The sequence below is a fragment of the Juglans regia genome, chromosome 10 (assembly GCF_001411555.2).
Source record: "Juglans regia cultivar Chandler chromosome 10, Walnut 2.0, whole genome shotgun sequence".
In the NCBI taxonomy this organism is placed as follows: Eukaryota; Viridiplantae; Streptophyta; class Magnoliopsida; order Fagales; family Juglandaceae; genus Juglans; species Juglans regia.
Window position 1 is genome coordinate 32202343 of NC_049910.1, and position 26224 is coordinate 32228566.

General features: G+C 34.4%; 1 protein-coding gene and 1 pseudogene across 1 annotated transcript; both read left to right on the forward strand.

Moving 5' to 3' along the window:
- Positions 1 to 4113: 4113 nt before the first annotated feature.
- On the forward strand, positions 4114 to 9426 carry LOC108997881 (aldehyde dehydrogenase family 2 member C4-like). The gene is made up of 9 exons (XM_018974273.2): positions 4114 to 4318; positions 5057 to 5199; positions 7125 to 7508; positions 7663 to 7752; positions 7908 to 8081; positions 8203 to 8340; positions 8519 to 8656; positions 8753 to 8814; positions 9016 to 9426. Exons 1-9 carry the CDS (start codon positions 4213 to 4215, stop codon positions 9287 to 9289), a joined length of 1509 nt encoding a protein of 502 aa, XP_018829818.1. The 5' UTR covers positions 4114 to 4212; the 3' UTR covers positions 9290 to 9426.
- A 4724-nt stretch (positions 9427 to 14150) lies between these two features.
- Positions 14151 to 25539, forward strand: LOC108997890 (annotated as a pseudogene).
- The last annotated feature ends 685 nt before the right edge of the window (positions 25540 to 26224 follow it).

The following is a 26224-nucleotide window of genomic DNA, read 5'->3' on the forward strand; positions in this document are numbered from 1 at the left end:
CTTAACTATATTTAAAAAATATTACGTTGGGACGTTTTGGCAATTTTTGGTGACGGTTCAATAGTAAACTGTCACCAATTATTTTATGTGACCCACATTAGGTGACGGTCATGGTGACGGTTTCAAACCGTCACCAAATATCTTTAGTGATGTTTTGGCAATTTTTAGTGACGGTTCAACAGTAAATCGTCATCAATTTTTTTTTGTGACGCACATTAGGTGACGGTCGTGGTGACGGTTTGAAACTGTCACCAGATATCTTTAATGACATTTTTACAATTTTTGGTGATGGTTTCCTCTGTTACCAAAAACAAATTGTGTTGTAGTTGCTAGAATTCCTCTAGTATTAGCTATGACCATTCCAAGGCAATTTCCATGCATTTTCATCTGTATTTTGAAGCCTTTGAACAACTTCAAGTGCATCACCTTCTCCAATGATATTCTTGAACCCCAAATCCTTGCAAAACATTATAGCTTGAAGTGTTGCAAATGACTCTGCTAGAAGTGGATGAGGAAATAAGTCTGTTCATCCTCATAGTTGTGAGTATTACACTTTCCCAGTCTCTAATTAGAGCACCAATACCAACCTTGCATACACACCCTAAGTAGGAGCCTGCCAACTTTCATCTATAACCTCGTGACTACCTTTTGGATTGCTAGCATTTCAAATAACTTGTTGGGACTCTTGCAAAAATTGTCGAGACGTTGCACTAGCTTGTTTGGATGAGTGAATGTATCTTTGTAAACAAACTCATTTCTCCTAGTCCAAATTTTCCAAGATATCACTAAGAATTCTTCCATTTTATGATTATTTAGCAAATCAAACATTTCTTCCACTACATCCTTGAAAGCCTGTCTTTGAGTCTTGCATTTTTTATGTCTAACTGAACATTGCCCACAAATGTCTCTAGCTGAAATGTACTCCCATAAAGCATGCTCCACTATCTCATATTCTTGGCCACAAATAGGGCACCTTGAGTTATCTACCACCTTTTTCCTGAGAATGTTCGATTTGGTGGGAAGGGCATTTAAACAAGCTCTCTATAGAAAGGTTTTGCAAGCATTAGGGATGACCAAATGCCAAAGCTTTGTCCAGTTATCATTCAAAGTCTGCAGGATTGATTGTTGGCCTTTTTTACGCTCTTACTGGTGTCCTTGCAAGGTGACAAGCACTTTCGACAGAGAAGAGACCATTGGTTGTGCATCTCCATATAAGCCTATCAGTTTTGTTGCAAGGACTAATGGGTATGGTTCTGATCAGATCGGCTTCTCCTTTAGAAAAAATGGCATTCACCAAAGATTGATTCCACTGATTTGTGTCTTTATCAATGAGTGTTGAAACCTTTGTGTCTGCCTGGGCGAACCTAATTGAACTTTGAGGCTTAAAAGTATTAGGTTGAGGGACCCACTTATTAGTCCAGATGCCTACTCTTTCTCCATTTCGAATTCTCCAGATAAGGCCTTCTTCAAGAAGAGGTCTAGCAACTAGCAAGTTTTGCCAAACATAAGAAGGATTACTACTTAGTTTTGCTTGAGAGAAAGAAGCAGTGAGAAAATATTTAGCTTTGAGAATCTGTGAAGCCAGTGAGTTTGGATTCTGAACAATCCTCCAACATTGTTTTGCTAACATGACTATATTAAAATTCTAAAAATCTCTAAACTCAAGCCCACCTTATCTCTTTGCTTTTCTCATATGATCCCAATTGACCCAATGAATTTTATTTTCTTGAACATGTTGACCCCACCAATAGTTCTTCACAACTTTGTTAAGTTCATGGAGTAGTGGTTTTGGTAGTTTGAAAGGAATTTGGTTTTCTAGCTGCTCAATCTTATTCTCACTTTGTCAAGCATCTCTCTGAAAGAGCTAGATCGAGATCTCCCTATAAGAGATGGCAGAAGCAAGTACATCTCATAAGATATAGTGGCTTTGATACTTGCAACTCTGATGATATTCCTTGTCTCTTCCCTTGTGTTTTTGTTAAACAATTGAGGTTTTCTCCTTGTCCAATCTTTGTCTTGAGGCCTTCTCATAAAAATCCAGTAGGTTGTACATTTTGCTCCATTCTAATGGGTTAAAATATCAAGGTATCATCAGCTTCAGCCTTGTTCAGCATATTACTAAGGGCTTTTGAACAGAGGATGAATAGGTAGGGTGAAAGAGGATCACCCTGCCTAATACCTCTAGAAGGAGTCAAACTTTCTTGTGGGGTTCCATTTATGATGATAGACTAAGACACAATGGAAACACAGTACATAATAAAGTCAATCCATTTCTTTGCAAAGCCCATCTTTTCTAGCCTACGGAAAACTCTATTCAACCCTGCTATATACTTTACTCATGTCTAATTTTAATACCATAAAACAATCTTTACCTTTCATTTTGGTCTTCATTGTATGCAAAGACTCGAAAGCCACAATAACATTGTCTATATTGAGCTTGCAAGGGACAAAGACATTCTGAGTTTGGGATATTAAATATGGGAGAATTGACTTCAATCTGTTAGCTAAAACTTTAGCAATTATTTCATAAAATACATTGCAGAGACTATTTGGTCTGAATTTTGATACTTTTGAGGGCTTTTTTGTCTTAGGAATAAGGGCAATGTAGGTATCATTAAGGCCTTGAGACCATCTTCCATGATTTAGAGTCTCCAAGATAGTAGCACAGACTCCAAGTCCCACTGTATTCCAATGGAGTCTAATGGGTTCATAGAGAAAACAACTTCCTTTATTTCCATATTAGAGAATGCTTGGGTAAGATTGATGTTTATTTCCTCAGTCACTGAGGAGATAATAGATCTTAGAAACATCTCGATGCCTTTAGGATTAGAGGTTGTAAACAACTCCTGAAAGAAACTTTAGAACATGTGACTGATTTCCATAGTCTCAGAAGTGGTATAGCGATCCCCATCAGTGATCCTACGGATTGTATTGGTTTTCTTTCTTTGGCTTGCACACTTGTGGAAATACTTGGTGTTTTTGTCCCCATCCTTCAACCATGTTTGCTTAGCCATTTCCTTCCATATGATGTGTTCATCTTCTAGTAGGATATTCACCTCCTTCTACAGCTATTTAATCTCTTCGGTAAGGCAGCCATCATTAGACTCTTTTAAACTTTTTATCAGATCAAGCTTAGAATTGATTAGCTTGCCTTGACCTTTATGAAAATCCTTACTCCATGCTTTAGTCTCAGTTGACATCTTTGTAAACTAGCAATGGCTTCTATTAGCATATTTGGGGAACTCATCGAACCATGCCATGGTTTTTTGATCACTTTATTACAACCTTCTTTCTTGGCCCAATTAACTTCATATCTGAAATGCCTTTCTTTTTTGCTGAAATCATTAGGTGTATGCAAAGATATAAGTATAGGGCTGTGAGCTGAACAGTTAGTAGCCAGGCTACTCACAGTGTATTTTCCATATGAGCTAAGCCACTCTGAATTAATGCCAAAAGCGCAATCAAGTATTTCTTTAGTATAACCACCACTCTCCTTGTTGAGTGTATTTAGCCCCGTTGTTTCACCAAGTGAATTTGCTGAAATTTTAGCTAGACTAGCCGGCATTCATGGTACTCTCATGGGGGGCTAATTTGATTAATTACTAATTATTAACTCTCAATTATAAATTTATATATTTCAATTCGAATACAACCTTAATTAACCAAACATATATAATTAAAATTATATAATTAAATAACTTCAATCATTGAAGGATATACGTCGGCACATATATATTTATATTTTTCGTTAACAGAAATCATTATTGGTAGCATTAATTCGACATTGATGCCTTAGCTAGTATATTATATTTAAAAGTATTATGATATCTTCTTTTGATTTTTTTCTTTTGAATATTTAATTAAAAAATAGATCAAACGTCGTGTAGTAATGGTGTTAATAACGCACGCGCGTTCAAATGCATGCAGCCAATCTTCCCTAGTGGTTGTCAAGGCTGTCATTTTCAAACGGTCGGGAAGTCAACTCTTTGATATAGTCCAGGATATTAACCTAGAGAGAAAAGTGTAAAATTAAGACATGCAATAATACTACCTGGCTAGCTAGCTACTATACAAACTTATATTAATATACTGTCTTCATCATATTGTTGATATATACCTCCTAAGTTTATATATCTTCTGAAGGCCGTGGGAGTCGCAAATAACTAAGAACACCAAACTATAGCTAGAGAAAGTTATATAGAAGAGAGAGAGATGGGAAGTCACGGCGATGAGTACAGCTCGGCCTCTTCGGTGAAGAACCCGACGATTAAGTTCACCAAGCTGTTCATCAATGGAGAATTCGTTGATTCCGTTTCAGGTTTTCCTCTCTCTATCTCTCTATCTATCTACTTCACCTCATATATATTTCTTTATACATTTTCCAGGTTATATGTGTATGTGTGTGTTCATCCTCCCTTTCTTCTTCTTCTTCTTTTCCCAAACTTGTAGTACTTTATGGCCATTGATGATATACTCAGACTACAAGACAAGCTGCTTGTACGTACAAGTTAAAGCCCAAAAGGAAAGAAAGAAATACTCCATGATCTTGTTAACCTTTACAAATTCGTACGCCACAACATGGATATATATTGTTCTTAATTCTTATTCCTTAAATAGTTTTATTAATTTAAATTATTTTTTTTGGGAGGGCACTCTTCTTTTGTTCTTCTTCTGCCTTTCTCTCCTGAGAAAAAAAGTACCAAAAGTAATAAGATTATTGTTCATATGGGTCGACTCCTCTAATTAATACGAAATCCCCACGTGCACGTCTTTGGTCCTGATCAACTCTCATGACTGATGAGAAGCAAAGGAGAGAACCAAAAGACTTCGACGAAAACTAAGGTCCAGTTCATATGGATATATAGTTTCTTTGTCTACTTTATTTTTGGAGAATAGAGATGTTCTGTAATTATTACAAGATCAAGGTGAACTTTCTAATTTTGAAAAGTGACATGAACATCATCATGTGGATAGTGGATTCTACAATATTTGAAGTGTTGTAGCCACTATTCTATGATCAATTTGGATGAATTTCTAAATCTTAAAATAAAAACAGGAAAAACGTTCGAAACGATAGATCCAAGAACAGGAGAGGTTATAGCAAGGATTGCAGAAGGAGACAAAGAAGACATCGATTTTGCAGTCAAGGCGGCACGGCACGCTTTCGACCATGGTCCATGGCCTCGCTTGTCAGGTTCTGTATGTACTACTTTCTCTTGGCCTTTACCTAGCTCTTTCGTGAGTGGAACCTGGATGCCAAAAGGAGTTTTGATATTTTGTGATGTACAGTTACCATCCGGCCATATATTTTAGACGTACAGATCGATGTTAAAAAAATGAAGTGCAGTGTGTAAGAATAATAAATAGAATTATTGATTTAAAAGAAAAGATGTTACTTATCATTCTACGTCAAACACAATACAAAAACTTGAAATTAGGAGGACTTTAAAGTACAACATATAATATAGATAAAAAAAAAACCTCTCCCAAATATACAAAAATATTTTTTAAAATAGTATTTTATTATTTATCATCTCGATCACATATTACGTACACATCATATTTATTTTTATTTATTTATTATATTTTATAGTTTAATTATTTTTAAATTAATTGAATTCTTTTATTTATTATCTATGAGAGAAAAAAATTAAAAAATTATATATAATATGTAAAGTAAGAATGATGAGTTGGTTTTTTCTTTAAAATAACATCGATCCTCGATCCCATGACCAAATTTGGCCACCTCATCATGAAGGTGATGATCTGGTCAGTACCTGATCTTGATCTAGTGGCTCGATCGAGTGAACGGCTACCGCTAAATGTCAGTTTGGTCAATTCACTTTTTTTTTTTAAATTAATTTTTATTTCCTTTTATTAGAGTTAGTTCATCCTTTATTAATGTGATAGAGAGACTATAAATAGTTGAAGTCAATTATATTATTCAATGGAACGCCTGCATATATTATATATAATTTATTCCAAAATTTCAAAGTCAAATTAATGACATTAATGCTTAGGCGGTGGGATCAAACAATACACCAAATATTATTATAATATCTAACTCATCATGTATTAATGTTGGAAACCCATCTATAAAAGCTTTTGCAAAGATTTCATAAATTAACTTGATATCATGGGACTCGAAAATTCATCGATGTTTTATGTTAACATGTAGATGAACGAGATCTCGTCCGTTCATTCATTTACTTTAACAGCACACATCAAACAAAAACTCACCGACATAAATCAAAAATAAAAAATTTTCAAGTCAAAAATCATGACAAAAGAAAAAGTTTTTGGCGGAAAAGAGAATATATAGTTATTTAATTATTTTTACTGCCAAGCCTCATTTGGCCGGAGATATGGTGATCAAGTTTTTAATTAATTATTAAAAACTCTTTCAAACCTATACCTCCGCCAAAGAGAGAGCCATTAGCCCATTTTTATATGGTGATCAAGGTCTTAGGCTGTTTGGGTAAAGTGATTTCGGATTATCTGGATTCATCTGTAAATAATAATATTTTTTAAAATATATAAATTAAGTTGAGATATGAATTTAAATATATGAAATAGATTGAGATATATTTAATAATTTATAAAAAGTTGAAAAAAATAAGTCTCAGTAATAATTGGTTTAAGATAGGTTGAGATGAGTTTGACACTAGTTAGTATTCTCGTGAGGAAAAAAAAAAAAAAAACTTTGTTTTTATGCATTGATCTCTTTTACCGTACCATAAACGAAAAGACTTCATGCACTTGCACCAGTCATATAATTAGGTCAATAAGGATTTACCAACAAGAACTTTTAAGTGCCGATAGCAATATATGAATCTGAAGGGGAAAACCTTTGTGATGAACTCACACACACACACACATATATATATATATATATATATATATAATTAAAAGCACTATTAATTCTAGGGATATCACTACTGTCACCACATCTTAAGCCGGTACTTGTTCGATAAACAATGTTCGATTTCGGGATAATTTAACCCTCCACTAGCCTTCTTTGTGCTATATAGCTAGCTAGATACTTAATTCATTGAACCAAAAGTTTGCAACAGCTAAAGTATATTATTGTTTCTTTCCCTCTTTGGTGATGCTTTAATTTGTAGGAGAGAGGAAGGATAATGATGAAATTCGCGGACTTGCTTGAAGAACATGCAGAGGAATTAGCGGCCTTGGATACAATTGATGCTGGGAAGTTGTTCAGTGTTGGCAAGGCCGTGGACATCCCACATGCAATAAGCTGCCTCCGTTATTATGCTGGTGCAGCTGATAAAGTTCATGGAAAAGTACTGAAGATGTCGCGTGAACTTCATGGATACACTTTGCTTGAACCTATTGGTGTCGTGGGGCACATTATTCCCTGGAATTTCCCCACCGTATTGCTCTTTGTGAAGGTTAGCCCCGCTTTAGCTGCCGGGTGCACTATGGTCGTCAAGCCTGCCGAACAAACTCCTCTGTCAGCTCTATATTACGCTCATCTTGCTAAGTTGGTAAGGATGTATCAAAAACTTATACATTTTTCATATAATTGCCAAAAATGTCAAACTTGTGGCTTAATCATGGCTTATGATGGCCTTTTCTGTCTTATATGAGGTCCAACTGACATCTTTCATTTTCACCCACTTTCTTTTTCTATCGTTCAAGGCCGGAATCCCAGATGGAGTCCTCAATGTTGTAACTGGATTTGGACCAACCGCTGGGGCTGCCGTGAGCTCTCACATGGACATCGATGCGGTACGCAATTTCTAGTTTTTGGTTGAACGTACGTTTGCTTATTTAATTGTAAATATTTTGGGAAAAAATTATCGACAAAATTCATTGCTTAAATTTGCATGCATGGGAATGCTCTTGAATTTATTACAATATGCTTGTACTTGATTTACCTGCAGGTTAGTTTCACTGGTTCCCCAGAAGTAGGTCGCAAAGTAATGCAAGCTGCAGCAGAAAGTAATTTAAAAGTGGTTTCACTTGAATTAGGAGGCAAGTCACCCCTTATAATTTTTGATGATGCCGATTTAGATATGGCTGCCGAGCTTGCTATCTTGGGTATTTTATTTAACAAGGTAAAATATTTATTCTGTGTTGTATTAATAAATTCCCATTTTAGAAAGTTGTTTAGGGTAAAAGCTTGACTGATCAAATGACATTTTTTTTTTTTTTCTATTTGTAATCTTTTATCTGTAGGGAGAAGCGTGTGTGGCAAGTTCTCGTGTTTATGTTCAAGAAGGGATATATGACGAGCTTGTGAAGAAATTAGTGGAAAAGGCAAAAGCTTGGGTGGTTGGGGATCCTTTTGATCCTAAAGTTCAGCAAGGACCCCAGGTATGTATGACTCGAGGCTTAGTTTTATTTCTAACGCTTGGAGGCAAGTACAAAGGAACATAATAGCAAACCATGCAGCCAACAAGAACAAGAAATTAATGAGATAATCCAATTGCCAGGAATTGGAGCCTCTAATCCCAATAACAATAGAAAAATCTTTTTTTTTTTAAATGTACAGGTTGATAGGAAGCAGTTTGAAAGAATTCTTTCATACATTGAACATGGCAAGAGAGAAGGAGCCACCCTGCTAACAGGGGGCAAGCCCATGGCTCAGAATGGATATTACATTGAGCCTACTATTTTTGCTGACGTTAAGGTATATAATTACTTTTCACTTTACAACCTGCACGTTGGAGTCGATTCTGTCTTACACTTACCTTCTTTTGTGGTTACTTTTGGCTGACTTTCTCAGGAAGAAATGCTTATAGCGAAGGATGAAATATTTGGACCAGTCATGGCTCTTGCAAAGTTAAAGTGAGTACAATTTCCCAAAATGCTTTTGTTTAATGTTACAGTTTACAGAGTAAAATATCGAAACAATGAGCAAAATGGTTTCAGGCAGTTCCAAAAGTTTTCTTTCCATCTTCCTGATTTTTTGAGGTACCCCTTATTAGTTATGAAACAAGCCCTTAGTATATTTTTGCCTCTATATCATATATGAACAATTACGTACAGAACAATCGAGGAGGCCATTAAGAAGGCCAACAGCACTAGATATGGGCTAGCAGCTGGCATCGTGACAAAGGACTTGAATGTGGCTAACACCGTCTCGAGATCAGTACGTGCAGGCACCATTTGGATCAATTGCTATTTTGCTTTCGACATTGACTGCCCATTCGGAGGGTATAAGATGAGTGGTTTTGGAAGAGATTATGGATTGGAAGCCCTTCACAAGTATCTCCAAGTGAAGTCCGTTGTCACTCCCCTTTATAATACTCCCTGGCTTTGAATCAATCGCGTTTCTTTTAAACAGCACGCAGTACGTACGTACGTACTTGAGTTCTGTATCTTCAGCTGTTCACGGAATCATATATGTATTAATAAACCTGAATCATGTATTAATAAACCTGCACGCTTTAGTTTTTTTTTTTTCCAAGTTGTTCATATGTGCGTAAATGAACATTAACTTTACGATTGATGGAAAATGGGAATACAAGTACTTTTGTCAATATTTAATAATTATCATGACTAAATAATCATGGTAGATAACAAATAAAAGTTAAATGTACATATAGAAGAATACTAAATTAAAAAATATTTTTATTTAAAAAATATTTAGATGTTGAGATAAAATGAGATATCTGCAAAATCAAACCAGATCTTATCTAACTATACCGGCCTATCTAGAAACAAAAATGCTATTTTATTAGACATTTCGATTGGATTTCGATAATTTTTTTAAAAAAAATAATATTGTGAGTTTTATTTTTTTTTAAATATTTAAAAATAATAATAATAATAATAATTTTTTTTTTTTTTTTTTGGTTCTTATCGAAAACCGTCTCGTCCTACGCCTCGGTGGTTTAGGGGTGGTTTAGGCTGTAGCTGTGTAGCATGGTCAGCTAGAAATAGTGAGGATGGCTAGAAATAGTGGGGATGGGAAGCACGAGCTAAATAAAAGGTGAGGGGGAGGGAAATAGAAGGCTACAGCCTACGGTAAAGATAGGCGAGAGGTATATAGAGAGAGAGAGAGAGAGAGCGCACGAAGATAAATGAAGAGTGGTTGCGTTATATAAATAAAAAAAATTACTTTACCTCTTCATTTTCCGTCAGTTGATTAACTTTTTTATTTAATAATTAAAAAAAATAATTTTTAAAATATTAATATATATTTTTTTATTTTTAAAAATATTTAAGTATATTAAAAAAAATTAAAAAAAACCGTCTGAAGGTAAAAGTGGGCCGCATAGTAACCCCACTCTATATAAATGGGGAGATTTCTTCTTCAACAGATTTTTATTTTTTTTTTCAATAAATGTGTAATGTTGGACGGCTAAATATAATTTTTTAAATAAAAACTCGTGACCGTATAATTTTTTAACTAGCTTAACTATTATTTATGATTTTGATTGATTAATTAATTTGATTTTATAACCATGACTAATCACTTAACATTTATATATTTTGATGCTTGCAATTAATTAATCCTTTTTAAGAACCATTTACCTATTATTTTTTATTCGGTACATGTGGCTAAACATTTATTTATTAAATTGTATTTTAGCATCATAACTAATTTCAACTATGTAATGGAGATATTTTAAATATTTTGAAAGATAAGACGGAGTCAAGTTCTTAATATTGTTAATATTTATAAATATAATTAGTAAAATATATATAGATATATAAACTACACAAAGATATATATATATATATATATATATATATATATAAGAACTCGAAATTTGTTTATTAAAACTAACAAACAAAATTGTAATATATATTACAAATTAATGATATGTTAAAATGAAGTAGGTTGTGAATAAGTTCATACTCGTTCATATAATAAATGAATTGTTCGTTAATATAACATGTAACTCGATGATATGCTCCGGCATGACTCGTATTCAAATACAAATTATAAAAAAAAAGAGCTCGACCAATTGTTACTTTCTCGAATTGGACTCATTTACTGCGATAATAAAAACTAAAATTAAACTATTGAATAACATTTCTTCATTGTAATCCTCTTCTATAAGATCTTTATAACTTTTTGAGAATGAAAAATGCTTAATACAATCGCATAGCATAAGCGCTAGGGAGTCCTTGCCAACGTGAAAAATGAAACATTGCGTTTCATTTGCATCAAAATGAATCGTTCTATGATTCTTTCTCATTGTCCTCCCTTCCTTCGTCTTCCCACATACCCAAGCGCTAGGGAGTCCTTGCCAACATGCAAAATGAAACGCTGCGTTTCATTTTGCATCAAAATGAATCGTTCTATGATTCTTTCTCGTTGTCCTCCCTCCCTTCGTCTTCCCACATACCCACATGAACGTCCGTGTTGTTTCTTCAGCGTCCTTTGACCCTCCCTCCCAGAGTCTTTCATCTTCTTCGCAGCTTCTTCTTCGCATCTTCTAACTCTTCCTTCGTCTTTGCATTTTCTTCCTCTTCTTCTAACTCGGATCCAAAGCCATGGAAGTGCAGGAGCACCTATGGGAAGAAATGGGACCTGACCATTCTTTCTTTATTCCTATATTCGTTATATTATTCTTTTTTTATTATTGTTCTTATCCAAAATCATCGATGAATTATGTGACATGGGTAGTTGAATTTTGTCTTTTGTAAATAAATGTGTTTTTGTTAGTGGACCATGAAGGTGCCTGGAGGGGTTCATGAATGTAGAAATGGTCTCCGTGGCTGCCTCAAACAAAGAGTACCATTGGCCGCCGTGATTTTACAGGTTTATTTATAGACAACGATGCCGAATACTAAATGTAGAAGAATATTAATTCCCAGTATTTTTTCCACTTTCTTTCAACAATCAAAGCAAGTTGAAAGTTTTTTCCACTTTTTCCGCATGGCCAATCTCAGAACATTTCGGAAGGAAAAAGTAACTTGAAGAAGAAGCCAATAGTAGCATCTTTCATCTTTCCCGCATTTCATCTTCTTCGTTCTTTTTTTTTTTTTTTTAAATTGATGTGGCAATTAAAAAATATTATTCTAAGAGCCGATTGCGCACTGTTTGCAAGGGCCGACTGCCCCTAGAAGAATTGTTTAAGAATTTGGTTTTTGAACTTTATTTCTTCGTTGTAACTCTCATGTTTCTTTTTGTATAAAGAATTCCTCCACAATAAGTGAGGATTATCAATAATATTGAGATATCGTCATCTTTTTAAAATATTAACTTTTAATAATTCAAATATTTAAGTATAATTTCTAAAATAAAAAAATCTGGCTATTTAAAATAAGACCCATTCGTGACTTGCCACAATTCCAACAAGTGATGATCTACTACCCAGATCTTGACTAACTTGCACCTGCCCATGTTCTTATACTTTGACTTGTCATGTTTCCCACCCCTATTGTCAACATTCAGAATAGAACCAGACCCGTGAACTCACCAAAACCTCTTATGCGCTCCTCCTTAGCTAGGATCAAATCTTGGATATCATCATCTTTCAATTTCATTTTATCTGCAGAATTACTTACAATTATTCTTTTGTCTTCCCAACTATTTGGCAATGATGTCTATAAAATCAACGCTCTAATCTCATCATCAAACTTAATTTCAACATATGTCAATTGATTTGTACTAGTGTTAAATTCATTTAGATGTTGGGCCATGGACGCCCCTTTTGCCATTTTCAGATTGAGCAGTTTCTTTATCAAATGCACATTGTTATTCGCCAATGGTTTTTTATACATACTTGACAAAACCGACATGAGATCCATTGTGGTTCTCTCTTTAATAACATTGTACGCCACTGATCTACATAGGGTGAGGTGCATAACTCCCAGAATCTGTCGATCTAGCAGGCTCTAATAGAAGAAGATGAAGCCTTTTCCCGTAGAGATAATCATCGATCTACCTTCGCCAATAACCAAAATCTATGCTATCAAACTTCTCGATTCCAATCTTCACTTATTCTCCAGCCATCGTTCTCTTTTAGTCCCAAATTCCAAACCTTGGAGCTTTGATACCAATTGTTGGGAACGATCATGCGAGAAAAAGAAACACAATCACTCGACATAAGAATTACGTGGTTCACTAACATGTCTATGTCCACATAGCTATAGGAAATTTTATTTAGAGGATATTTACAACACAGTGAATTACAAAACCTTCCCTCTATTCACAATCTCAACTCTCTCTCTCTACGGCCTCTCTCTTTCTTGTGCTCACAAAATCGTTGTTCTTATTGTCTTCTGTTCAATCTGTTCTCAATTTGATGCCTCATACAAAATGACATAACATATTTATATCAAACGGCAGGAGAAACCCTAAGGCAACAACTTTTGGGTTATTCGCTCGAGTAGAGTGTCAAGTGCGCCTAGAGTGGACTTTTTGTCCAACATTCGCTCAAATGGCCTATGGAGTGAGTCTCGAGTGAACTCTTTGTACGACGTTCGCTTGAGCCAATCATCGAGCACACCTTAAGTGAACTCTTGGGTTGAGTTTTGTGAGTTCATTCGAGTCCAATGTCAAGGTTTACTCGAGTGAACTCTTTGTCTGAATATCGCTCGAGTGCCATGTTAAGCGAACTCTTGACTTGACGTCTTCTCAGCTAAGCTCCACATGACCCAACATATACAGCCTTCATATTTTCATGGGTTTCAATTAAAAAATATTAATATAATTTAATAGAAGTTGTGTAAAAAATCTACAATAAATGTGTTTGTATCATTTTCTCGATCTATCAGTCAATTATTTGATATATTGCCCAAAATAATCTGAAGAGTGATAATATTAGAGATAATAATTCCACCAAGTAACATTGACTTATCTACTGCCTTGATCTTATATATATATATATATATATATATATATATCTTCCTATATCTTAAAAGTGTCTATAACATCAATAGCAATAAATAGTAAAACATTGACCTGTATGATTTCTCTTCCTTTCAGATTTATTTTGGTATCTTTGTTGTCTTTCTATTTCGTTTCCTTTTGGTTTGAAGAGAGGAAGAGAGAGAGTTGCCGTGTGCTTGCGAATGGCAGTGTGCGATGGAGAGGGAAAGGGAGGTTTGTGGTGGCTGGGTTTGGTAGAGGTTGTTGCCGGTGTAAAGTGGTGGAGGTGGGTTGGCCTGGGTGGCCACATACAGCTGCGCGGGTTGAGAGAAATGGGAGAAATCCATTTCGGATGGGTTTCCGCGGGGGAGAGATACGGCTGCACATGGAGGACATCGGTGGTGGCTGGATTGGTTGCCGATGTGAGGGGGAGTCGCCTGTGGTGGTTGTAACGGTAGGTGGCCACGTACGGCAGCGCGGTTTGAGAGAAATGGGAGAAACCCATTTAGGATGGATTTTTGCGGGGGAGAGATAGGACTGCGCGTGTGGGACATCGATGGTGCCTCGGTTGGTCGTCGGTGTGAGGGGGACTCGCCGGTGGTGGCGGTGAGGTTGTCCGGCGCATGGCGGTACCGGGCTGGGTTGAGGGAGAATGGGCCGTGGGGATGAATCGGGCAGAGGAGAGAGACAAAATGAAGAATTTTTTTTAATAAAATCGATATATAATCACTAAAAAAAAATATTATATGTTGAAAAAAAAATAATAGTAAATTTTTTTTTTTTGGATAAAACTGAATATTTTCTTATATATGTAGCTAGGAATATTTAGGATATGAACTCATGCATGCATATGACGCGCGCACCATGCATATAGGAAGATATATATATATATTTATATATATATGCAAATTGTCTCTGTATATATGTAACGAGTGTTAATTTTAATATGTTAATAACGTTTGGTTTTGATATTACATTTATCTGGTCAATTAAAAATTTAATATTATATATTCATAATAATGTCTTTTAAGTAAACTATTACTCTTTCAAATTATAAATTGGTTCATTTTATATATTGACAAGATTATTATTAGACATAAACTCTACATATATATTTATTTACCATACTTTATATATTCTATATTAACATGTTTCTAAATCTTTGATAACCATGCTTAAATTCTAAATTCATTTCATGCAAGAACATTTATCGTATATTCAAAATATTACAAAATTATGTTCAAGCAAAAAATGGATCATACAATTGGATGCAGATTTAGATCAACTCCAAAAATAGCGCCACAAAAATTTCAATGTTCTCTCCATATATAAATGTTGTGAATGAGGAGAACACACCACCTCTGAATACATAACCTCCCAAACTTTACTTTCAGTAAAGAAAAAAACAATTATGTAATATTTATTCGTTTAAAAAACAAATTGTAATATGAATTCCAAACATAATCCTTTACTTTCCAAACTTACTTGAACTTATAGTTTGTTTAAACTTATTACTATTTGAATTAGTAGTTTCTAACTAGAATAATCTATATTATCATCATAGACGTTATCATTAAATTATCTTATTCTACACTGAATGTTTATCTTTTAGAACAATTTAATACAGGATAAGCGTGCCTCGCACGTAACTTCACCTCTAGTATGTATATATATACACACATACTGCTCATAATGAACAGTCATAACTCCTAAGTGCTATATACACATACTGCTCAGAATGAACAGTCATAACTCCTAAGTGCTATGCATACATATACATACATATATATATATATATATTGTGAATGTGTGAGTCGCAAAGAACTAAGAACACCAAACTACAGCAAGAGAAAGTTATACAGAAGAGAGAGAGACAGAGAGATTGGGAGTCGCTGCGATGACAGCTCGGCCTCTTTCGTGAAGAACCCGACGATTAAGTTCACCAAGCTGTTCATCAACGGAGAATTCGTTGATTCCGTTTCAGGTTTTCAGCTCTTTATCTCTCTATCTATCTACTTGACCACCACATATATATTTTCTTAATATATAGATTTTCCAGTTAGCAGATTATATTTTAACTGATCTCGTCCTTCTGTTTTTTCCCAACTTGTGTAGTTTATTATTTATGATATAATGATCAGGCTATATCATGATCAGAAGCATTTTGTCTAAAAGCCGGAAAAGAAAGAAAGAAGTACTTCCTCTTATTAATCTTTACAGATGCGTAGGCCATGCCACAACCCTGAATGTGTGTGTATATATATATATATATATATGGAAACATACATTGAAACTCTGTAATCTATATTATATATATATATAGAGAGAGAGAGAGAGAGAGAGAGAGATCTGTTGTCCTCAACTCTCACTGTCAAACAAAACAAGCGGAAACATTAATGAAATTGACAAAAACCAAGCTGGTCCAGTCACTATGGCTAATTTCTGACTCTGCTTTCTGGTGAAAAAATAGAAACCCAGATCACCGGCCGACTAATCAGGGGATGTTTGGAAATAATTATCTTCTCCCTTCATTTTATTTTCAAAAATATAAATATTTTTAAATTAATTATTACAACTTTATCAAACTTTCAAACAAAAAATAATTTAATTTTTTTAAATTTTAAAATAAAAATTATATTAAAAAAATTATATTTTAACAATATTTTATTTTATTATGTTGTTTATTCAAATTTTTTTCTCATTTTTCAAAACTCAAAAAATACTTAACTCAAAATATCTCACTACTATTCATAAAATTAATTCTTATCTCATTTTATTGTCCAAACTGCATTCCTTTAGAGGTATAATTAATTTAGAGAAAGATGGCAAGACCATGAGAAACCCTATAATATGTAAGGGAAATACTCTAGCCATAAAGTAATTACACAAAAGTAATCTCTCAAACTTACGTGGCTTGATGTGGTCCATCAGATAGTAAAATTACTTTTATTATAAAATAGATCTAATAGATAAGATGAAGCCATGTCAATTTATAATATTGTTTTTATGTAATATTTTTGTGGATATAACAGTACTCAATATTTAATATTTAATATTATCTGTATAGTATTTTTAAATTGCGTAGACTCTAAGAGAGGTTTGGATTCAAAAATGAGTTGAGATGATGTGTGAATAGTAGAATAAAAATTGAGTTATTTATTATATTTGGTGTGAAAATTTAGAAAAGTTATTTTAGGATTTGAAAAAGTTGAATTATTTATTATATTTTGTGTGAAAATATACAGAAATTAAATTAAATATTAATATTCTAATTAATATTAACTAATTAATTTATTTTTATCACATTTTATATTTAATAATAATAAATTAAAGGTATTTTCTTAATTACAAAAAGCACCTACATATTTGGTGAGAGGAGTGAGAAATGAATTATATAGTGTTTGGCTAAGTTACTATACATCCACAATTTAGTGAGTTACTTTAATTAATATCTAAATTTATCCAAACATGCTTAATTCAATGTGGGGTGTTTTAAATGTCTTGTTAGCTAAATTTAGTTGAAGTTAGATTTTATCCAAACCAATGAGGATGTTCTAATTAAGTGGCCAGTACTTGACAGGTTGAATGACATGACTACACCTTACCAAATATAAGATTCAACTTTCTTTTTGGAATTCAATGAAAAAACATTTTACTATAATAATGCTATCGGTAGATTCGGTACAACAAAGTCTAAAGCTTGAATTTCTATGATCAATGTCATTTATAATTCCATTTTTATGACTGTACGCTTTTAAATATCACAATATTATAAATGGAAATTAAATAGTATCGATGGCTTTTTGTTACGTACTCTATTAGGCAACAGAAATATACACATGATCAAGATATCCAGCAGCAGATCAGGGTCCCAAAATTAGCAGCATTACACAGAGTACACCAACCAAAACCAACTAGCAACACCTATATATGGACCAAGCACCTAGCTAATCGAGTACATGATACATATCAAGATCTTTTCAAGTTTTTATCTAAATTTGAAGATCTGAAAAAACATAGATATACAATTTATCTTACGTGTCTATCTTTTCCCTCTTCTACATAAAAAATCAAGGAAACCAGATATGTAGCAGTACAACATAATATTCAATAGTGATCTACTTGTAGGTACTGGCATCAAGTGATGGAATTCATTTCTATATATATATATATATATATATATATATGTTCTGTATATATATATATACAGAACATGATCAAGTACATGATGGCCATACCCAACATCTCACACCTCCTATCCTATAGCCACTGTCACAGTTGTATTCGCTACAATAATGAACGAGAGATGTTTGTCCTGTGCAATATATAAGTAATATAATCTGAAAAAAGACATTGATATGTTGAAGGGCTATTGAGAAGAGAAATAATCATAGAGAGAGAGAGAGAGAGAGAGAGGTGCATGCTAAGGTGAAATTAATATATCCATTTCCCAACATCGATCAATCATTAGCTCCTAATGATTGGTTGTAGGGGAGAAAAAGGAAGCCAAAAAAAGAAATGATAATACTGAATAAATTATAATTTAAATATGGGGGCCATATAAACATGAAAATATCCTTAAATTAATCTGCTCTCTTACCAATTGCGCATAGGATCAATGTCCATATATATATATAAAGTCTATATATATATATGAATATAGACTTTATAATTGAGTAATAGGATATGATCGATTTTCATATATGGGGGGGTCTACCAAGCCTATATAATGAGATGAACTACACAAAAAAGCTTGAAGAAGTAATCATTATTTAATATTTCATGAATAACATGAGTAACTAGTCTTATAAGTCGGTGACAAAGTTAAGGAATCACATCCAAATGATTATTAATTGGATCACCCTACGTACCAAGAGAGAGGGGAGAGAGAACTCTTTGGACTACTGAAGATGTCCATATCTATGATGCTGACAGCTGGACACAGTAACGCTAGTTGTACGTGGGTCCCAAGTATGTAGTGGTTCGGATGGTGGCTGTTACGTGGAAGGAATCTAGTGGCTTTTGTCTCTATATATATGTTTGTGAAAATGGGACAAATACCAGTCCAAACTGACAAGGTTTTCGTCCATGATCATGATGTCAAGAACCAAAAATCAGTCTATTAAGTAATATCTAAACAGAATATGGGTAGAACCAAATATATATATATATATATATATATATTAATTCATGAATTTAATATTTGTTTTTCATTAGTACTAATTAATTAGGAGGATGATCTCCTTATCATTTAGAGATTTAATTGGTGAATTTTTTAATTAATCATGTACATGTGTATCACACAAGTACTCATCATGTGAAGTTAGATGGAGTAGAATATTAACGGGAAAACAGAATCCATATATTCAATAGTGATTATATTTCATGCATTTCGATCATTTAATCCATATATACACACACCATATATGTTGCAAGATAATCCCCAATATTATCCCTTAGTATATCATGAATCTCAAAAGAAATTTGCGATAATTGAGAGAAAAACAGAAAATAAATTAACTCGAAACGATATGAATGTAATTCGGGGGAAAATATTGAATTATGAGCTTTCTATATAAAGAAATGAGGGGGCTGTGGACTAACAATCATCATGCATGTAAGAGATCATGCATAAACAATGGGGCTAACATGAAAACAAACAGTAATAATAAGAAAAAAAAATACTCCAATAGCATGATCATATTGGAAGTGCACTTAATTGCTCAATTAATATTTCAGAATGAACTTGATTAATATTTAGGGAGTACTATATAATTGATACATATACCCAAATGGAAGATAAAATCTGTTGTGGTGATATTTTTCTCCAAAAAAGAAGTCGTTGTAAGCAAGTTATCAAACTCTCGACATGATAATGTATTTCTAATTTTAAGAAAAATCTGATTGCTTCAGTCATATAAGAGCGAGCTTCTTAGTTATACCAAAAGAACTAGTCAAAGTTATAATTGGAGTTCCAAGCTCAAAGTGTCTCATTATGTTTTCTAACTTAATTCAAACTATAGTTTGAATCCAATATTTCCAAACCACCACAATAGCATGCACTTTGTAACAAAAGTGAGAGAAGATCAGACTCAATACTCGTTCATCATGATCAGCTAATTAAAAAGCTAAAATAAGCTGGACAAAATAATTTTTTTAATTTTTCTAATAATTTTCACTTCTTAATTTTGTGGTTCTCTCGCTTTGTTAACAGTACGTACAGTCGCCGCTAATAAAACATTACAGATCAGATATGAAGGGACGAAAGACACTTAGATTACACGTTTGAAGCCACTAAGGGAGAAGCAGACAAGAAAAATCTCTTTTAATTGGTTGGTTTTTGAGCAGTAGGCAGTAAAGCTCCCGAAAAACATATATATTATTAATTTCAGCATCATGTTTCCAAAACATGATTTATATCCAATCCATTAATCACGGAAAGCCATTATACTTTGGAAAACAAAATTAGGAGTTTGTACCGCCCATTAAAATCAGTGCCCCTTCATGATCATATAGTTCAGTACTCAGTATCAAACTTTTTTACACTAGAAGAAAAAAGGGTTAATCCAGCGCAATGATAATGCGAGCAAGCTTCTTAGATTCTACCAAAAGAACTAGTCAAAGTTATAATTGGAGTTCCTAGTTAAAGTGTCTCATTATCTGATCAAACTTAATTAAGGCTGACAAATGAGATATGTCTTATTAATTTAGAAATAATTAGATATATCTCAATATCTATATATATATATAAAATAATTTATTAAATCACATCTTAATATAAGAGTCATCCCTGTTCTTGATCATTAGTAGCATTAGGACTACATGCACTCAAACCAGTAAAAAGAGTTTTTTCTAGCACACAAGAGGTATATGCAGTCTGTTGTGGGTAAATGAGGCATTTTCTATCTACATTTGGGCAGCAGAGTTTGCCCAAGAGGATTAAAGAAAAAAGGCCCTAGCTAGCACAAATCCAATTTCAAGAGCACAGAAAAATGAATTGAATATGTTCAGTCTATCAAGACAACATTTTTATCAGTTCATGAGAATTGGAAACTTGCTCAAAAAAGAACCAAATTCGTACAGGGTCATGCTTGGGGATCATACTTCTGAAAAATTTCCTCAAGCCTTGTGTGTTATCCTTAAAAAAGTCTTGTTGTGTTAGCCCCACGAAAAGACACACGCACACACACATATATGCCAATCCATATTGTGGATGTAGAAATTGTTCCCTGTTCTCTTCAGAAGGGCTGGAAATTTTTTACTCTAATGTCACTCTCTTGGTGACTGCACCAGGGAATAGTCCCAGAAGAATACTGATTTCCTTCATGTTACCGAAACACTAATCAATTAATTTCCATACTGTGTTATGAGAACAGGTACACTCCAAAAACAAGTAGGACTATAAACTTGAGATTATCTATAATTTAGTAACAACTAATTAGTATAAGATGTATTGGCAAAATAGCAATTTTTTACTGGGTCATTCAATGTTCAAGCCACGGACATGAGTTCTGTGAAACACAAAATGCAGATATTGAACTCAAAATTCGTGAAAAGAGCGGAAGATTTCACAACTGCACAGATAGAAATTAGTCTAGCAACAAAAAACTCCTAATTTTGTAAAGAAACATGCGCGCAAAATCGATTCATTACCAAACTCCAACTGAGTTGCAGCCATACCTGTGGTGACAGAAGGACCCACGCTATCCCTCAATTGAATCTCGACCAACCTCAGTTGGAAGCAGCTGACCCAAATCCCACAGATTCAAAGAGACCAATCGCATGGCTCCTAATCAGCTTCGGGGATACTATCTCGACCGTAGCTTCCGCGGGAGGAAAATGTGGTAAAGGAGCAAACTTTGGTTAGTCGGGCGAAAGTGGAGATGAAATCGTTCGGGGGACGTGGGTGGAGTAGCAGCTGATCTCTCGGAAAGGCAAATGGAGATGGAATATTGCGGAAGAACAGAGAGAAGTGGAGGGGGAAAGAAATCGGGGGGAAAAACAAAATATTTTTAGGGGAATGGCGCCACTTAGTATATTACGGCGAAATTGAGCGTTGCAACAGGTTTTTTCTTTTACCAGCGAAATAAATCGCTGTAAAAAAGACTATTTTCGCTGCAACTCGATAAGTAACTTGCTGAATCAGCTTTCTCAACGGAATTAAGCGGCGATAAAAAAATCGCCGCAAAAACTACTCTAATGCGGCGTTCTCTTTTGCAACACTAGAAAAATCGCCGGCAAAACCCTTTTTTCTTGTAGTGGCAAACCATGCAGCCAACAAGAACAAGAAATTAAGGAGACAATCCAATTCTTGGAATTGGAGCCTTGAAATCCCAATAAAACTGCAAAGGACCCAAGTAGTAATAATAATGAAAAGTGTTAAATTCTTTTCATAGCAATCTTACAAAAGTAACTTAACGTGGTTTTGTGTAATACGTCATATCTACTTTACAATAAAAATAATTATACAATCTGACATATCATATCAACTCACGTCATGATCAATTTGTGAATTTACTTTTGTGTAAATATATATCTCTTTCTAGATGAAACATTCCTCAATAATAATAACCACAATAACAACATTTGCAATAAAACATGGTAAGCCTGAGAGTTTTATATTAGTAGGGTACGTTCCTATAAAGATGCTCTGTTTTATATTTATGTACAGGTCGATTTGAAACAATTTGAAACAATCCTTTCATACATTGAGCATGGCAAGAGAGAAGGAGCGACCCTTTTAACAGGGGGCAAGCCCGTGGCTGATCAGAAGGGATATTACATTGAGCTACAATTTTTGCTGACGTAAAGGTATATACTTTTGATCAGTTCACAACATGTACGTTAGGATCATCTTAATTTTTTAAGGTAATTTAATCATTTAATTTATATTCTAGCAACTCATATGTCTCCTCTTCTTCATTGTTGTTCTTGGTGATTTGCTCAGGAAGAAATGCTTATAGCTAAGGATGAAATATTTGGACCAGTTTGTTAGGAATTTGGACCTCCTAAATTCACCCCTTAGGATCCACCCTTTGGTGAAATATGAAGAAAAACAGAGAATTAATAACAATACAAGAATTTACGTGGAAACTCCCAAAATAGGAGAAAAAAGCACCAGACCCAGAGAAGAAAATACACTATGTGAAAAATTATTACAATCACACAATTTTTCTCCTCACTCCAAATGACACCCACAAAGCTTCCCCACTAGCAAAACTTTAACTCTCACCTCTTTCCTTTTTACAAGAAAAGACTAATAGAGGAATTTTACTAAAGTCACAAGTTACTAAATAAGCTTATGATTTTGTGTACTTAACTAAGAGGCTAGGTCCTCTTATTTATAGGCCTTGAGGCCTGCTCCTTACTTTTCACCCACCGGTGTGGGACTCCAAAGGAGCAAACCCAACAATCTCCACCTTGCGACTTTGGCTGATCCCACAGCCACGCTCCATCGTAATGAAGATCTTCATAACTTCAGCTATCATGCTCCACCATAAAAGCATACCCACTCAGAATAAACCAATTTCAAGCATTTCAATTTCGGCACATGTCGAAAATAACCTTGCTAAAAATTATGGTGCAACTTCCACGTTTGGCTTTCCTGGAAGTTCATTAGCCATCGACATAAATTTCCACCACACACCTTACATTAATGCCAAACCAATGCTTGTGTGCAAATTTGTGGACCCGCTAACATTAACACATCCTCTATCATGACAACTTTGGGAATTAATGGCATGCCATGAGGATGTACATGTCCCTTTAACAGACATCGTCTTCCATGGAGAGGGACACAACGTTAGTTTCATTATCAGTATCTCCATTTACTGACTTGGAGCCACTTGCCAAACCTGCTCCTGCTTTTGGACAATTTTTCTTGACGTGCCCAGATTGTCCACACCCCCAGCAGACTACTTTCATCTTCATGGAGTTCTTCTTCTTCCCATTACCAGCTACTACCAATGCTAAGTTCACAGGTGGACCATTTCTTCCACCACCTAGTCTTCTCTCTTCAGAAAAGAGTTTACTGGTAACTTCTGAAAAAATTATTTTCTCCTTCCCATGTATCAAAATAGGCTTCATATGCTCATAGGAAGATGGAAGAGACCAGATGAGCTTCAAGGCTTGATCCTCATCATCAATTTTAACTCTAATAGATTCTAGCTCAGAGACAATACCATTGAGAACACTTAAATGATCTGAAATAGTCGTACCTTCACTCATATGCAGTGTATGAAACTGCTCCTTTAGGTACACCCGATTTGAGACGCCCTTTGTCTGATACAACTCTTCTAGCTTTTCCCAGAGTTCCTTTGCCGTAGATATTCCATGTATATTTGCAAGAACATTCTTGGCCAAGCACAGACGTATCGCACTTGCTGCTCTCAAATCCAGATCTTCCCAATCTTCATCGCTCATTACAGATCTGCTCTTTGTTTCATCAGTCACGCTAGTATCACTGCTGACTTCAGGGGTTGGTCTGCCCTTCAATGCCTTGTGTAATCCTGATTGAATCAAAACATCCTTGACTTGAACTTGCCACAAGCCAAAATTGATTCTCCTATCAAATTTCTCCACCTCATATCTGATAGAATTTGAAACCTTACTTCCTGACATTGCCTCGATGAATTTTACCGTATAAATGAATGGTACTCAGTAAGTAAGTTCCCAGGAAAGATTATTCTTTTCTAGACAGAACTTCAAGGTTCCCAGGAAAGATTGGAGGGTCACACTGGACCACTTAAATACCAATCTCCTAGACAGAACCTCTTTAGACTGTACGTATCCACACTACCACACCAAAGCTCCACCCACCAAAAAGAACCTAGTGGCTCTGGTACCACTTGTTAGGAATTTGGACCTCCTAAATTCACCCCTTAGGATCCACCCTTTGGTGAAATATGAAGAAAAACAGAGAAATAATAACAACACAAGAATTTACGTGGAAACTCTCAAAATAGGAGAAAAAACCACCAGACCCAGAGAAGAAAATACACTATGTGAAAAATTATTACAATCACACAATTTTTCTCCTCACTCCAAATGACACCCACAAAGCTTCCCCACTAGCAAAACTTTAACTCTCACCTCTTTCCTTTTTACAAGAAAAGACTAATAGAGGAACTTTACTAGAGTCACAAGTTACTAAATAAGTTTAGGATTTTGTGTACTTAACTAAGAGGCTAGGTCCTCTTATTTATAGGCCTTGAGGCCTGCTCCTTACTTTTCACCCACCGGTGTGGGACTCCAAAGGAGCAAACCCAACACAGTTATGGCCCTTGCGAAATTTAAGTGAGTAGAATTTCCAGTTATCACCTCTTCTTCCTCCCCCAACCACAACTTTTGCAATGAAAATTTTTTTACTTACGGTTACTATTTACCCGGTTCCCGGACCGAAACCCAGATGAATAGTCATGCAGCTCTAAATTTTAGAGGTACCCTTAATTAAGCTTATGTGATAAAATCTCTCAATACTTTTTGCTTATTCAATGAATAATTACAGAACAATCGAGGAGGGGATTAAGAAGGCGAATAGCACTAGATATGGCCTAGCGGCAGGCATCGTGACCAAGGACTTGAATGTGGCTAACACCGTCTCGAGATCGGTCCGTGCAGGCACCATATCTGGAGGGTATAAGATGAGTGGTTTTGGAAAAGATTTTGGATTGGAAGCCCTTCACAAATATCTTCAAGTTAAATCTGTTGTAACTCCCCTTTATAATACTCCCTGGCTTTGAATCAATGTTCCCCCCGCGCTCAGATCTGCCAAATCATGTGGACAAAAATACAATAATGTGCAATAAATGGAAGTTATGTATATTTCTTGAGTTCTGACGTACGTATCCTGGGCTCATTGCATGTCTTGAGTTCTGTATCTTGATCAGCTCAGTGTCTTGACCTACCTCTATACTTTTACAGCTTGACTGCTTAATCTTCTCGACCATCGTTAATTTTTGTAATAAATAATTTAATTTTTTTAAATCTTAAAACAATAATAATATTAAAAAGTAATATTTTAATAATATTTTATTTAACTCATCTAAAACCATCTCATCTCATCTCACTATCAAAACTAGCATATATATTGATCTTTATATACTTGTATAACAAATCTATAACTTATATAGTTAAATTCAAGAATATTAACAGACTAATAATCAATGTGATAATTATTAAAGAATAACATTAATTGACTAATAATCTATTATATGCATAAACTACATATCATAGTATCACATATATATATATATATATATTACATATATTAGGGCAGATGAAACTTGTTTAGCTAACAGTGAGTTATTTACCATATATAATATATATTGTAAGACTATTAATTTATTATTTAGATTACAATATAGTAATATGTAACTAGATTCTAATACAGTATTTCGCTTGTATTTGAGCAGTTATGCTTCCTAT

Excerpts from the sequence above, each read along its gene's own strand:
- LOC108997881 (XM_018974273.2), top strand. The coding sequence starts at position 4,213 with ATGGGAAGTCACGGCGATGAGTACAGCTCGGCCTCTTCGGTGAAGAAC. Across the intron at positions 8,082-8,202 it reads TGGGTATTTTATTTAACAAG|GGAGAAGCGTGTGTGGCAAG; the intron begins GTAAAATATTTA and ends TTTTATCTGTAG. Across the intron at positions 8,341-8,518 it reads AAGTTCAGCAAGGACCCCAG|GTTGATAGGAAGCAGTTTGA; the intron begins GTATGTATGACT and ends TTAAATGTACAG.